The sequence below is a fragment of the Colossoma macropomum genome, unplaced genomic scaffold (assembly GCF_904425465.1).
Source record: "Colossoma macropomum unplaced genomic scaffold, Colossoma_macropomum, whole genome shotgun sequence".
Classification (NCBI taxonomy): Eukaryota; Metazoa; Chordata; class Actinopteri; order Characiformes; family Serrasalmidae; genus Colossoma; species Colossoma macropomum.
The window spans coordinates 36,442,668-36,459,190 of NW_023494804.1; the positions used below are offsets into that span (position 1 = coordinate 36,442,668).

Below are 16,523 nucleotides of genomic sequence, written 5' to 3' on the forward strand. Positions count from 1 at the left end.
GCTTCTCAGAATTCTTAGTAGTTTTATGGTTTGTTAACTTTTCATCTTGTTTTGTTATGATATGTAATTCTAATGGTAATGGTTGTGTGTGCTTTAGGGATGCAAATCTTGGCAAATTCCTTTGACCAATAACAGATCTTCATTAATAGTTAATCAACAAGCCTAAAATCAAGGACATATCAATAGATCAATAACAAAACGTATAGCTCCAGTTCTGAAATCTGACTACTTGACATGCATACTTTTATTATGAGCACACACACAAGCTGAATTCTTTATTAATGCACTGATATTAAAAATACATGTCTCTTGTATAGATCATGAAAAGAAGTAACGTAAGGAGGGGACAGGCATAAGCATGTATGAATATATAATAAACAGCCTGAAATGATATTAAACATACCCTAAAAAAAGACCTTGGTTTTGTTAAAACTGCTCACAAATACAGTGTGTTCATGATTATATAACCAAAGAACTGACAAAATGGCAAATTGCTTAAAAACCTGTTTTGGACAACAACTGTGTTTTTGCAGTTTTAGAATAAATAAATGAGAATAAATGCACACAAACATTAATGCAACAAAAAAAAAAAAAATAGCAAGACTCATGTTTGCAGAAGGCTAGGCTTCCTCGAGGAGGGGTTTGGAAATGGTTAAACAAAAACAATGACATACATAAATTCACTACATTAATTTGTACTAGTTACTTTTATTTGTTCTAATATTAGTGTTTTTCTGAGCAAAATGCTTATTGCCTAATTAAATAGCGTGCCTATGACACATGCATTGTAACCCACCCCTGTGCACAGTACTGCACTGGGGTGGGCTACTGAAAGTTCAATATTTGAAAGTCATTTGCCACTCACTACTAGCGAAAGTTAAAACAAACAAATGTCATAATTGAGGTTAGCTTTGCTTCAATGAACCTCAGGGCCTCTGGAAAACTACCAGCATCCACCATGTCACTCTCTATAGTTTTGCACACCCATGTGTGATTTCCTCATGCTGCTGTACATCACTGTTATCAGTTCTTATTGCTTGGGGATGTTTGCTTTTGATATGGTACACTGTTGTAGTTGTGCTATTGTCGTCTCGAAAAATGATCCCTAACACATTACTATTTTTTTTTTAAGCCGTTCACCAGGCCTATCTAGCGGAACCAACTGTCTATTGTGTCCTCATATATACAATTTGAAAATGGTCATCAACTCATATGAATACTCAGAAATGAGTGATTGCCCTCATGGTAAAGGTGTACATTTATTCTAATTTAAAACAAGCAGTTTAATAAGAAATACTGGGGCTTTATTGGTAGGATTTTTGTCAATACTGATAAACCCAGAAACATTAATATTGGCTGATCAATTTATTGGTCAGTGCCTAGATCAAAGATAACTACTGCTCTCGACATGAGCTCTTACAGTGCCAAAGACGCAGGCTTTTGATGTATTCATAAGAGCTCCATGATTGATTTTTTTTTTATAAGTGCAGACCAAGAAAAAGGAAATATTTCCCTTAAGATCGTAAATCTCTAATATGGGACTGGTTAGGGGAATTTAGGATTGAAGCCAGACTGGACTGAATGCTGCAGTTGCTGGAGACTGATACTTATAGTAGCTAATGGTCCAAATCCGTGGCTGTATATGACACTGTGCTGCTCTGCAGATGCAGAGGATAATAATATTCAATGAGGATAAGAATTCTGTTTCCTTCCCATGAACAGTCATGCACCAAGTGAAAGGAAGGGCTGTGCATGTGCGCAATATGGATCTATTATGAAATTTTAAAAAGAACCCACTCAAACACCATGTAAACTATACCATGTACATCCTCAAATAGATATTATCTATTCCAGGTGAAGTGTTGACAGTTAATCCCTCATTGAAATCTAGATACTTGCACTTCAGGTGAAAACTGACATACCCAACATTCATCACCTTATTCACTTATCCTGGGAGATTCATCACAAGATACTCAACACTTCTCAAGTCTGAACATAATTGCCTTTTCATCGAGCTAAGTGCGTAGATTCAATTAAGAGTTCATTGTAAAGCTTAGTAGTTTTTGAAGAAAAAAAATAACAGATCCATATCAGTACAGGTCAGTACTTAAGGTTTCACCACTGGTATCAGAACTGGAGTAGAAAAAGTGGTATTGTGCCACCTCCAATCCAGATCTAGTCTTTACCATGTGAATATCACATTTTTTATGAAGAGAACTGATATAAGAAAAATAAAAGCTGATTAAGAGAAACCAAAATTGCAAGCATTGTGCAGCTCCTCCCTAAAGTGCTAAAATATTTATATTATTTAAGTCAAAGTTTCATTTGTCTTTTTATTTTTCATTTCAAAACCCAGGGAACCTATAACCTGTGTGTTTTTTTATTTTTTTAATTAGGTTAATCTTGTTCTTGCACGCAAACAGTAAACACGTACTAAGTATACCCTCTGAATAAATGTTCTAGTGATCAATAAACGACCAATGTTTTTCACCTTGCATTCTCCATTCAATGTAAAGTGGGTGGTCTTAATTTTAGGCCATGCTTCTGTAAGCATTCCCCTGACCAATCACAAGGCTGACTTCTCTTACCCTGCCCACAGTTTGAGTCGGACAAATTAAGACGCTAAAGCTAACCCAGCATAACCAAAAGCTACCAAGCTAGACCACCTGTAGCTGCCAGTCGTCTGTTCATTTATCCATACACCAACATTGTTCATATGTCTGTTCCTTTATTCATGCGCTGTTTGTCCATCCACCTGCCCATCCACCTGCACTGGTTCGCTACCATCACATAAAAGCGAGTGGCAGAGCAGGCTAAAAGCGTTATACAGAGAGCTGTCAATCAAGCTGCTCATTAGCCACGCCCATACGCTTCTCACACAGGTCTGATCAGCAATTTTTAAGCTGTGTTTTATCATGTTTTACTCTGGGGAGTGTGAGAACTGAACTGACAGTCATACCAGTTGGTAAAGCACTGTTTAACAAACTATTGCAGTATTAAATTAAAATACAAACAATACTGCAGACAACATTATCAGTTATTGGAATTTTTAGCCTCTTGAAGTCAGTTATGGTCACAAAATATTTATAATAATCAGATCCCAGTGAATAGAGCTAATCATCATGCTACAATTCCAATCCCTTTATTTGAAACAGTCAAACATTTGTACAATAAGTGATTTTGATCAAATATGTTTGATCACAGGACTTTTAGATGGCCAAGTATACAGCCATATACATGCTCTATACATCTCTAACTAGAGGTGGGCAATACGTCAAAATGTAATACCATGATACTTCAGAAAGTTTTTCACAATACATTATCCGTCACAATATTTTTTTCAGTCATCGGATAAGTTAGGATAGACAAAGTAGTGCTGCGTTTTAAAAATACTATAAAAAAAACCATCAATCCAATTACTCCAATTACTTAATGTTTCACACACTGCGCTGAAATAAATCCATTTAAACAATTATGAACCATTTGAACTAATTATGCTCTCTTTTTAATCAAACATGCAGTTGGAAAGTGATTAAGTACTGATGTCCACAATATGCTCAGAAAAGCATATTGTGACATACTGTGATGTAATTTATCAAGATAACAATTGCCCAGCTCTAACTCCGCAGTACAATATGAATGAGTTTCTTGTTATAACGTCCCATTCTAATGGGAAGCTACTAACCAAATGCAGGATATGCAAGCAGAAAATGTTTAGACAGATATGAAAACAATGTGTTCAACTAACTAAACACAAGCGTGACAACTGAAAGAGGGTAAGCAGTGAATCCGTGTATTTACATTTTCTAAAGTGTGTCGAAGTAGTTGTTTTTCTACAGAGTGTATCGCAACAAGCTCTAACGCACCATTTGGCCCCTTGAGAAAATGAGCGAACTCTCTTGTCCTTTTGATGAAATGGGCAAAGTAGCAATTTCACATCTGGGCTGAAACTGATGTCAATTAGTCACAGTCATCCTCTGCTCCTAATGGGCCTAATTTCCGTAATAACACGCCACGCTGCGTCACACCAGGATGGCAGCTCTCTCAAAAAATGACTCGTCTCTTCTAAGAGGACACCTTAAAGCAAAAAAGATTCTGCCGATAAGATATAGAGCAAGGATAACCATGAGAAATGATTCACGTCTTTGACGCACAAATCTAAGCACTTTTATATCTGATTTAGGTCACTATCTTTAGAGTCTGATCACTGCACCATTGTTCATCATCAAAAAAGGAGATTAATCAGCTCACACAAACTCTTGCGTTCTAAAGACAGGTGGTGGAGGTTTATCACTGAACTCTCCTCCACAGAGTCTTTCTGTGCACTGTTTAGGCTTAATAAAGCTTTTCTTGAACAATGATCTAGAAGCCTTTCAGAAAGGCATTCTCCCTGGACTTTGAGTACAGCCAGACCCACAGCTGTGGCTCCAGGTTTGAATTTAATCACATATAATTCTTTCCTTAGCTCAAGCAGAGTTGGAGGAGAGTCCAAAGGATACAATAGACTGTCCTGGCTGGAGGGATGTTGGCTTGAGCGTTGCAGGAGTATGTGCTGCAGCCTGGCAACGCAGACACAGCCACTCTCAGAGTCAGAGTCACACTCTCTCTCGCTCTCTCATACTGTTTGTCTCTCTCCATCTTTCGCTCTCTCTCATTCAAAGTCTAGAGCAAAACACTCCTAACCCCCTGACAACCAGCCTCCATCACACACACTCTCTCTCACACACACACACAAAAACAATGTGTTTCGTTCCAATTTTAGACGAAAAAGCCATGGCTGATATAGTCTCAGCTGGTGACATGGCACAAGCAGGATGTGATGTGTCGTACTGTGCATTTGATGGACAGCTCAGTTCCCACAACACACTGAAACCGAAGATTTTAGCCATTGCGAAAGGAGTAACAAGAAACCTGAGGTCGTACATGGTCACTTTCTTTACAATACAGCAATTCTTCCAAATTTTTTAACTGAATGCACAAAAGACATGCAAATTATGACAGTATTAACAGTCTGGCATGATGAGGACGACGCCACCCATATGGCACAGATAGAAAAGTGTTTGACATCTGTATAGCAATAAATCTGAATGTAAACTGGAAGGTGTCCTGCACCATTTCGATGCCATAAGACAATGAAAACGTGCCAAGCAGTCAGAGCTATTTATGTTACTGACACCTGAGCTAATGCCTACACTCTTAACAGTAAAGGTGCCAAAGAGAGTTCTTTGGGGCTGTGCCGTAGAAGAACCACTTCTGCTTCCTTTGAAGCAGTGGTTCTCAGGGTTCCCTAGACGGTCCACTTTTTTTGCTCCAACCCAACTCGCAGCACATAGTTACAGTGCAAAAAAATAAGAACCGTCTGGGGGTCTCTGAGGACCAGTTTGAGAACCTCTACCCTACAGAACTTTCCAGTGGATGGTTCCATGATCGGAAAATGAGATATACAACCTTTATTAGAGTTTAAAGAACCTCTACATAACAAAAGGCTCTAAACCAGTTTAATGATTTCCTTTAACCGCACCACTTATTTTTAAGGACTTCTCATAAATACTTCCAGAAAGCTCTTTCATTATTATTTCATTATTATAATCTCAAAACCAGGTCCTCTTCACAGAGGCTGTTCAATTCCTTCTCCTCGACCTTGACGGAATATTAGCAGATGAATTCATATAACCGCCTCCAGATAATGCCTCACAGACACCGAGAAACAAAAGCAGCCCTGTAACAGGTAAATAACGGCACCCTCCTACGTCGAGGGCTCTTTTAACACAACTTTTCATTCAGCTTAAAGTGTGAACGCACATCACTGCAGCCCACACACAGCAGAGACAGGCTAGACCCGTCCACGTCCAACGGAAACCACATTATCCCCGCAGAGTTGCACTCGACTAATCTCTTATCTGAGCTGCTCTTAGTTGGCAAGCGAGTCAAACATGAGGAGCCACAGACGACCTTTCTCTCGAACAACGGCGGCTGACTGAACATCATCTCCTCCTCAAACAAAGCCACGGGTCTCGGTACTGATGTTCCAGCTCGAGTAACGGCTAAGTAAGGCTTTTCCCAACACCTTACCTTGCTGGATCAAAGCGGTGGCCATTCCGGACAGGACCACCCAGTACATGGGGTTCTTCATGGCGACTCGACCGGCCGTCCGTCTGTTCTGGAGGAGAATGTAGGTGTTTGTTGTTGTTGCTGCTGTAGTTGCGGTGGTTGTTGTTGTTTTCGGTAAACACGAGCGAAATTCCTGCGCGGAGAGAAAGTGAAGCGGAGCGCAGCGCTGTTCCCGCTCAATCCCAGGCTTCCGCTGAACTGCGAAGCGGACGCGGAGGCGCGCGCCGAGACGTCCCTCCTCCGGCGCGCTCATTGGCTATGGCCGGCGCGAGCGCGCTTTGGATTGGCTTTTTAGGGTTCCAAGCGTGAGCTTCGTTTCTTTTGCGGTACGACCCACGCGCTGAATGGACTTGTCAGAAAGCACCTTTCGAAGCAGCGCTCGAGCTCTCCTGTTAATAAACTCTCTCAAAAACTAACTGTAAAACCAATGTTTACAGCGAACTCCACACCGGTGGGGTTCTCACATTCAGCATCCTGCAAGGGGAGTCCAGGTAAAGTGGGACACTGTTTGTCATCAAAATAACCCACTAAAAACACTCACTCCTGCCTGAAGTGCCATTACGTTTTTTTAAAGTGGTGCTTATCCGCATTTCTATGCGGAAATCTGTTGTTATTTGTTTCCCATCGGGTGCTGCATCTGCTTAAAAAGGGTCTGAGCCCCTGGTCTCTTTGCTTGACAATTTAAAATGCATCACCAAGGACAAAATGCATTAAGACTATACACATTTGGTGGTGTTTGAAATCATTGTCAGTACGCCTACCTACTCATTTCAACATCACCTGCATCATAAAACAAAGAAAATGCTATTCCACAATGCTTGAGAAATGTACAGCCTTAATACTTCAGAATATGAATTCTTATGCCAACATCTTTACCTTTTTTCACTTTTGAGTAGCAAAAAAAAATGGCTATATCTGTGTTGTAGACATGCTGACCTCTGGTTCCTATTACCACCACTGTAAAGACAATCAGATGATAGTGCATTGTAGAGAAACCTATGCCACATCAAACCACTCTGACTTTATTTACATCTCAATGACTGAATTGTGCCGAAGCTTTGAAAAATCTGTGGAATTTCACTCTAAATTCATGTCTAGCACATGCACAGTAACATCTGAGTAATGTTTGTTGCGATTGGCTGACGAAAGCATACAATAGTGGCGCTGAAGTGTCCCACTTTACCTGATGTCCCTATTGAGTCTGGGCTCCTTCTATGGTTCAGTTTTCTTGAGAGGGAAGCCCTGGACTACACAGGATTCTGAAAGAGATTTTCCACTGAAAGAAAAATGTAGTCCAGAGGACGAATTACACAAACTTCCTATCTTTTTACCTGACTTGACAGGTCAAGATAAGATTTTTTACAAATTCATATTACAGAAGCAAATCTTAATTTCACAATCAACTGTCATGTCGGTTACCTAGTAACCGACCACTGCCGCATAGCTAAAACGAACACAATCAAAACAATGTTACAGCTGCTGCCAAAACATAACTTAAGTGCAATATAGCGGAGATTATGAATATTGTGACAGCACCCCAAGCTGTTTATCAGGTCATCTCTACTCTCCAGCTTCAGTTTCCATTTTCCAAAAACTTCAGCCAACAGTACTAACTTTATTTCTCCTAATGAACACACATTCTCAGCCGAGTCTCCTCATTATTCATCACTGTAATATTTTATCTGATGAGTTTTCATCAGCATTATCACATGAAGGTAATAAGGGGAAATTGTGGAGATCGTGTCTGCAGTGTCTGGGATTTTTTAAATGCAGTGTAAGACCCTCAAACATTAAACCACTGTTTTGCAAAAAAACATAAATGTAATGTAATTTATGCCATTAGTGAACTATGCTGTCTGTCCCAGTTACTTTAAAGCAGTAGAAACAGATGATTAAAACTGAAGTTAGGACACTACTGCACTCTCAGAAAAAAAAGGTATGAAACTGTCACTGGGGGAGTACCCCTTTTGTCACTGGGATGGGACCCTCAAGAATACATCTTAGTACCTTTAGTCAGGGACCATAATTGTACCATAATCCATTGAAATTATATTTTCTAAGTTGTATTGACTCCACACACCCCGTCTCGTCTCCAAGCTTTTTATTTTATTGGTCTGTTTTAAAACATTAGGTTTGAAAATGTTCAAATACGTACCTGTCACTTGGGAAAAACTTACTTAAGGTTCACAGTTGGACCTTAGAACCACTGTTGTACCTTTGAAGGAACATGTACATTGTTTGTACCTTGAACGAAAAATGTACCTGCACAGAACCTTTATTTCTAACAGTGCGGTGTTGTCCTAAAGTTAGGACAGCATTCAGGAAATTTTGTCTAGTTAGGATGTTTCTGTAATACAGTTTTCTTAACTGGAGTTAGGATAAGATTATGGACTTAGGAGCTGTTGTTCTGTAATGACTACTATCCTACATTCGGTCCCAACAGAAGTTGTCATGGTGACAAAACAGATAAGATTTCAGAGTTAAGATGTTTCTGTAATACAGCCCCAGGACTAGGCTTAATCCCTGTCTGGGAAACCGTTCCTATATGTGTAACACTATCAGTAGTCAGATCTTCTCCTGAAAGTTTCTCATACACTTTTAACATCAGTCATTCGCTTATCTGATGGATTTGTCCTCTGTATGACGCGAGCTGCTCATTCAGTCCCTCTATTTTTTAATCTAACTTCAGTCATCAGACATGACAAGCTAATAACAGTTCTTCTTAAAACACACACAGTTTTCACGAAGATTCTGATGTTTACCAGTGTTTTCTTATGTGGGATCTGTTCTTAGGTAAGAACAGAATCTATGCACACTCAGGAGCACAAAGGTGTGCATTAAGAACGCATCATGAATCTGACATAGGTCCTAAGAAAAAGTCTCTCAAGAACAAATTTAAGAAAAACTTAAGAGGGTATTGGTGAATGAGGCCCAACCATTTTACCCTATTATAATTTACAGTTTAGTAATGCACAATCCACACTAGACCAACAGTAAAGAGGCCGATATAGAGTAGACAACAGTAAACCAGTAGCAAGGTTAAACAATAAGAGGGTCAACTAATACAAACAACTGAACACATAAACTTACTCATCTTTGCACAGACAGCAAGAGACATTCTTACAAAAACTTTACAGATATGGGCTGGATATGCAGAGGGACTAATGAGTTTCAGATTGGAAACAAGCATCACACTGCAAGACACAATTATATCTCGACAAGTGAAGTCAGAGTTAATATTTCACATTGAGAGACTGCTGTAGAAATATTACAGCCAATTTCTAGACATTTTTAACTTTGTGATTTTATCTAGTGAAATTGCCTAATTTTATTAGTAGGTACTTGCGCTTGTTTTAAGCATTATTATCTGTTAATTATTTAACGCTGCACAATTATCTGATAATATTACTAGATTGTGATAGACAAAATGACTTAAAACAAGTAAAATGTCTAGAAATAAGTAGAGCTGTCTTCTTATATTCTTACAGTAACCTCATCATGAGGAAAAAACATACAATATAGACTACATTTAAGATGATTTTACTTGCTATGATATCTTTTTTTGCGGTGCAAGGATTTCTTTCAGTAGTGCTTCAAGCGGGGAGACAAGCTGCTGCTCTACCCCAGATGAACTCAGAACTTAACAAACTTACTCTAATCAAACTATGAAATCATAAACTGCATTCAAACCCTAGTGCCCTTTTATTAATGACAAGAGCCTCTTTTTTATTTGCTAGAACGTATGAATGAAATATTGAACACTTGGGGCATGAACTACATAAGTTCAGAAGAAAATTAAAAAGGAAAATAGGCTACGTAACAGCATGGAAATACTCTAGTTTTACAGAGCTGAGGCTGGAAAGCTTTGTGAACTCTTGCAAAGATGTTTCTTTTTTAGCTCTTTAACTGTGCTAAATAGCTGTAGCCACCCCAGTTATCATCACTTTTTGTGAGCAGAGTTTAGTTTTCAAACTAAAATTGGTGAAAACTCATGATGAAAGTGTACTGAGTACAGTCTTAAAAGTCTTAAAGGACAACTGCTTTGAAACTCTGAAATCTCTAGAGTTATTTGCAAGAAAACACAACAAAAACTCCTAAAATGCAGTTGTTCTGTACTGGTGGTGTAATACACTGGTGGGGCTATAGAGGAAGTATTTTTGATGATTCTGTACTGAAATAGTTATGTAACGAATTTCCAAAAAAGGAGAATTTGTTTCTGTAAACCAAGTTGTCCTGCCAAGCACACCAGACCTAAAACCATAACCATGTGTGTCTTGTCTGGAACTTCTATAATTTCTTTTATAGTTTCTCTTATCACAGCATTTTCTCAAAATATATTTGTACTTTCCTCAATGTCTGCCACCTTTTAGCTGCAACTTCCTTAATCTATAAACATATGATCCAGACCACATGTCTTCTAGAAAATGCAGTCACCTAAGTATAAAAAGGCTGTTCTGATTCATATTAAACCGAGCGTGCCTCTGAACATTGGCGCCTCGGTGTCATTTATTTTGATACACTCCTCGAAGGAGAACAAACAGGTTCAGTGGGGTGAAGGTGGGGTCAACACACTATATGATGAAACATACTAATCTTTATTGATCCTGATTAAATTACATATTTTTATTCAATTTTTTAATTAAATGTATTAAATTTTAATGAACAATCATTTAATGAATGCACTGTCAATGTAATATGTGGATACAATATAAGTAGCCAGTGTGTACATTTCCTATAAGTTATGCAATTTTCATGCAAATGTTTTGGTTGTCAGCACCCTATGGTATAAATGTGGAAGGTAATTAGGCTTCATGCCATTCCAAATACGTCCATTTGCTCACTAATTAATGTTTGAGATTCATGTTTACTCTGTTGTATGATTTATTGTCGAGCTAAGTCTGTCTCCGTCTTTTTTACAGTTCACTCAACATGCTTGTTTTGCCGAAACAAGGCTCTTCATTTGTGGCAGCTGTGGGTGAATAGTTTTTAAGGTTATAAAGAATATCAAGTGGGTTTCCTTTGCCAATTAGGGAATCAACTGAACAAATAGCTCTTTCACACAGGGCCATTAAAATGATGCAATGCTTTAAAAATGTTCACTTAACATGTCAGCCCAATGCCCTGCAAAAGGAGCCTAGTGGCAGTATTAGTAATGCACACTAATGATTTGTTTTTTGCTTTGAGTGGGGGGCTTCAGTTCAGAACCTAGGATGTGCACCCAAAAATGCACTTTGATTACATTCTGTCATCCTTGCAAGGGCAATTTCATGGAAGAGAAAACCAGGAAGAAAACCGTGCCAGCGCTTCAGAGGATTAAATAGAGTTTGAGAGCGAACAAAAGATGCTGGAGCAAAAACAAAACAAGCTAGCCAGCGTTTCACCCTGCTGGCCTGTTAGGAATACGGCTAGCGACACTGAGGTAAATTTGGCTTTGAATGTAAATGAATGAAGAAACATTAAGCAGCTCAGTGGACTGAGACTGGTAGTCAACTCAAATGTCAATGGAAAGGCCCTTCACATCACTTGTGAAAAATCTCAGACAAATCCCCGCAGAATCCTCAAGCCATTTTGCAGAAAATGAACCATGCTGGGAAAATTGATTATTTGACAATCCTGCTTAACTGCGCACGTCAAGGCAGGCCATAAAGATGATTATATTCATTGACGATTCGTTGACACAAATACTCTGCCTGCAGCCTCAGTAACGAGCAGAGGCTTTAGCGGCCCAGCTCCAGCAGAGAAGGCTTGTCGCTGGGCCATCGCTCTGATGGGGGAACTCAGTCAGAAGCTGAGTTATTTACTGCAGGGGTCACACTGAGTCAACATCTGATCAACAGGCAAAGTGACGCACTACGGATGCAGCTGCTTGGCACTACAGTATCTTTGAAATCGTGAATAAAATGGAGGGTTAACACCGAATACCCACCTTGGCATAAACGGTCTTGATTTATAATTGGGAAAAGTAGACCCAGAGCACTTTTAAAAGCAGCAGCCAGCCATTTAGTAACATAATGACTACTTTGGTGCATATGCCTCAGCAGTATAACACAATGCCTATTTGTATCTGTGTTTAAAATATCATGCCACTTTGCAGACTACAGTTTGTTGTGAATTCAGGGTTAGTTAATGTAGAACCATGGGTTTATTTTGGAGATTAATAAGGCTGTGTTTAGGCATAATTAACAGAGCAGAGCATTTAGGCCTGCTTAGCCTGATAGTTCAAGTAAAATGATGGGATTATTTATTTTGGAGATGAATAAAACCGTGTTAGGCCGCTTTAGCACGACAAATGGTATAGAACTATCGTTATGGGATTATTTTAGAGATTAATAAATCTGTGTTTAGGCCTGGTTCGCAGGACAGATTATACAGAATTACGTGGTTATTTTGGGAGTTAATTAGGCTGTTTAGGCCTCATTAGTAGGACGGTTTGTATAGAATATGGGATTATTTTGTAAATGAATAAGGCTGCATTTAGGCCTAATTAGCAGAGCACTTCTGACAGAAATATGGGATTATTTTGGAGATTATTAAGACTATTAAATGAACAGCGAAAAATCAAATTAACAACACTTACCATGGATGTAGTCGACTAGCCAAAACATGCTTGTTGTCTGAAGTTCGCTTCTTTAGTTTACAACGAGAGATGCGAGGCTAACGTTGCTAACAAACACTGGACTTAAACTTTCCATAAATACACACCCGAAAACATCTCTCAACCTGCTCGAAATCCAGATCTTCATTTGTTTCACGCAGAGACATCGCTGTGGTTTAGAACACGTTATGACTTACTTTAGTCTGTAAAACCAAAAATAAATATAGAGATGTTACTCTCGGTAACAGAACATCAAAGCAGTGGCGACACTTTGTGCTGCGAATTGTATTGATACAATGATTCAGCCTCGCTTTAAACGCTGTGTAACCGCCAGCGAAGCTTCGTTACGTCACTGAAACCGATTCAAATACCCGGGCTTCGTCCATTGGATTAAACTGGTGAACTCCAAAAGGGCTTCGGTTGTTTTCAGTAGTCATATAACAAATATTTCATACCTTATTCGTGAATTGTTTGTACACTGATCCATAAATAATACCCATATATATATAATTGGCTGAACCCATTCACGCAGAGGAAGTGCAAAAGTGTGAAAAAAAACCCAAGCTCGACCAATAGAGAAAGACTGAGTGACACATACACGGACAGAAACCATCACAGAGATTGTTCCATCAGTTAAACAGATCTATCAGTGAAGACTCAAGAAGAGACCCAGGCCTCAGGTATGGGATCACTTTAATTTAGACAGCCAAGATAAAGTGGGATGACATGTGACCAAACGCTATCATACTCAAATAGCACCCCCTCAATGCTTCTTGACAGCATTATACTGATTTCCATTACCACAAATATTACAGTTTGACTCTTCATTACTTGGGAAGTTAATGGTGTACGCATGATGAGAAGCCAATGTATGGGAAAATAAAGTTATTTTTAATATTATTTTTGTCCGTAGTTAATATAAGATGGAAATCATATGTTAGTGTTAATTTTATTTGATGTTCAAATGATCAAATCAACACATTTTGTTGTAATAAGGATTTATTTATGCGAATAATCTTCTATAGAAATATTTGACAATCAGTAGGAGACTACAGTAGGAAATGTATCAGTGTAGGAAATCGAACTGGACAGTAGATGGCAGCATGGAGTCAGGTGTCAAATGCTTCAAAACACTGAACCATTTTCTGATACAGTTGGTTTAAATGTGTTGATGCTTCGTAACGGCCATCACTACATAAATATCTCCACGAAGGTGAACGGAGGGGCAGCACTCTGAGAAATCTGGACCCACCAGTGATTCGCCAGACACACCTGTGGCACCTCGGACGACAGGAATTGAGTTTAGTGCCCAGTAATTCCGACTGAAGCGGATTGTCTGCTATGAGGAATGGGAGATGACGTCAGTAATGGGGGCGGAGTCGTCACTGGCAGTGGTCCACAGCATTGTAAGATCGTATTGCGCCGCGAACTGAGTGGGGCGCTGAGAAACTGGACAGAGTCAGTAAAAGTGCGCTCAAGCAACATTAGCTAGACAGTTCAGAACTATGTGGTTATTTTGGGGATGAAAAAGGCTGTTCAAGCCTGGATAGTAGGACAGTTTGTATGGCCCTATGGGGTAATTTTTAACATAGCTATGTGTAGTTAGCAGGACAGATGCTCAGGCTAGGAAGACATGAACTGACAAGTGACAAATTCAGGCAGAGTTTGCAGTAGATCCCCTATATAGTGTAGTTTGAGTACAAAAACCAAGTTGCGACACACACACACACACACACACACACACACACACACATATATATCCATTGTCCATTTTATCAGCTCCACTTACTATACAGGTGCACTTTGTAGTTCCACAATTACAGACTGTAGTCCATCTGTTTCTCTGAATACTTTGTTAGCCCCTTTTTACCCTGTTCTTCAGTGGTCAGGACCCCCATGGACCCTCACAGAGCAGGTACTATTTGGGTGGTGGAACATTCTCAGCACTGCAGTAACACTGACGTGGTGGTGGTGTATTAGTGTGTGTTGCACTGGTCTGAGTGGATCAGACACAGCAGTGCTGCTGGAGTTTTTAAACACCTCAGTGTCACTGCTGGACTGAGAATAGTCCACCAACCAAAAATATCCAGCCAACAGCGTCCTGTGGGCAGCGTCCTGTGACCACTGATGAAGGACTGGAGGATGACCAACACAAACTGTGTAGCAGCAGATGAGCTTTCGTCTCTGACTTTACATCCACAAGGTGGACTGACAAGGTAGGAGTGTCTAATAGAGTGGACAGCAAATGGACACAGTGTTTAAAAACTCCAGCAGCACTGCTGTGTCTGATCTACTCACATTAGCGCAACACACACTAACACACCACCACCACATCAGTGTTACTGCAGTGCTGAGAATGATCCACCATATATGTACATATATATATATATATATATATATATATATATATATATACATATATATATATATGTATATATATGTATATATTTATATATACACATGTATATATACAATCTATTGAACCACCTTTTAGCTAGGTCCTCAAGAAAGACTGCATGTCTGCTCTGCAGCTAGTTTAAGCTTGTTCCACAACAGTCCTCAATATACAGGCAACGACAAATCAGCTGAAGCAAAGCTCTAGGATTCTCAGTACACATCACTACATGCTTAATCAGTCTGTGAAAGAGTAAGCGAAGAGAAAATTGTCTGGGAGAAAGTTTGCTGTGAGAGAGTGGGGCTGCCCGAGAGTTCACTTCTAGGACAGTCACTGCTCACAGGGTCACCTTGCTCATTCAGTGATCCGTTAAATCACTTCTGTCTCCGCTGACCTGAGAGAAGTCCTTCGACACCCGTACTTGTGGGAGTGAGGGCCACATTACTCAGCAACTTCTATTTCAGGCCTAGCACAGTTCAATCAGTCAGACTGCACGCTTTAATCTGTCCATCGAGGTAATGGAAGATATTCAATATTTGAGGCATCAGAGGTGGTGACCTAACTATGTCTGCTCTTGCAGTGACACATCTGTTGGTGGACTATGCCAGACTTTGCTAGTAGGTTGTAGACCAGAGAGTAAATATTTGCCCATGAGGGTACTTTAGGGCATAGGCTACTGGAGTAAAGCGTGAAAAGAATAGCAAGAGTTTTTTTTTTCATTTTTTTCCCTGCACTTGTTTCTTTTTTACTTTATGTTTACATCAATATTTCATGGTAGACCTCCAGCATGCTTGTAAATGTGGGGAAATTTTGTATTCACGAGCCACAGACAGAATACGGAGCTTGGAGACGTCCTTATTAGCATACCTGAAATTACACTAGATCTCAAACCATGACATATTACGGGATCTCACAAAGAGAAAAGGGGGCAAAGGGAGAGAGAAAGAAAGAGAGAGAGAGAGAGAGAGAGAGAGAGAGAGAGAGAGAGAGAGAGACTATTTAATAACACAAAATGCATTCACCAATGCTCAACAGTAGCGCATTCAAAAGCACCAGAGTCCTATTACTCCACATTTAAATTTGTGTGTCAGTTCTCTGCAGTTGGGTCTGCTGGGGGATTATCAAGCCTCTGGGTGGGAGAATGTGAGAAGAGTGAGGAAGAGATTTTTGACTCTACGGAGAGATGTTAGAACACACTCGGCTCAGGCTTTTATTCATGAGCTCACAGCACTGATCTAGGATCAGATTCCGGCCCAGTCTCCAGTGACTCTAGACAGAAAAGAAATTGCTGCGCTTGAGGTGTAAGCAGGTATATTTTTCAAGTCTTTCATGGCCGTCTAAACCCTGAAAGAGGTACTTGTTGGTAGACAGTACTGCTGTCCATACACAAAGCAAAAAAAACACACAAATGCCAAAGGTTCT

At 39.6% G+C, this 16,523-nt stretch overlaps 1 protein-coding gene across 3 annotated transcripts in view; it reads right to left on the reverse strand.

Annotated features, from left to right (window-relative positions):
• The window catches only part of ntm (neurotrimin), a 405,658-nt gene extending 399,279 nt beyond the window's left edge, over positions 1-6,379 (reverse strand). For all 3 annotated transcript variants that reach the window (XM_036594355.1, XM_036594354.1, XM_036594353.1), the window contains exon 1: positions 6,073-6,379. In XM_036594355.1, the coding sequence (XP_036450248.1) occupies positions 6,073-6,364 (292 nt within the window). In that variant the 5' untranslated portion in view covers positions 6,365-6,379. The remainder of the gene's footprint in view (positions 1-6,072) is intronic.
• Positions 6,380-16,523: the final 10,144 nt, after the last annotated feature.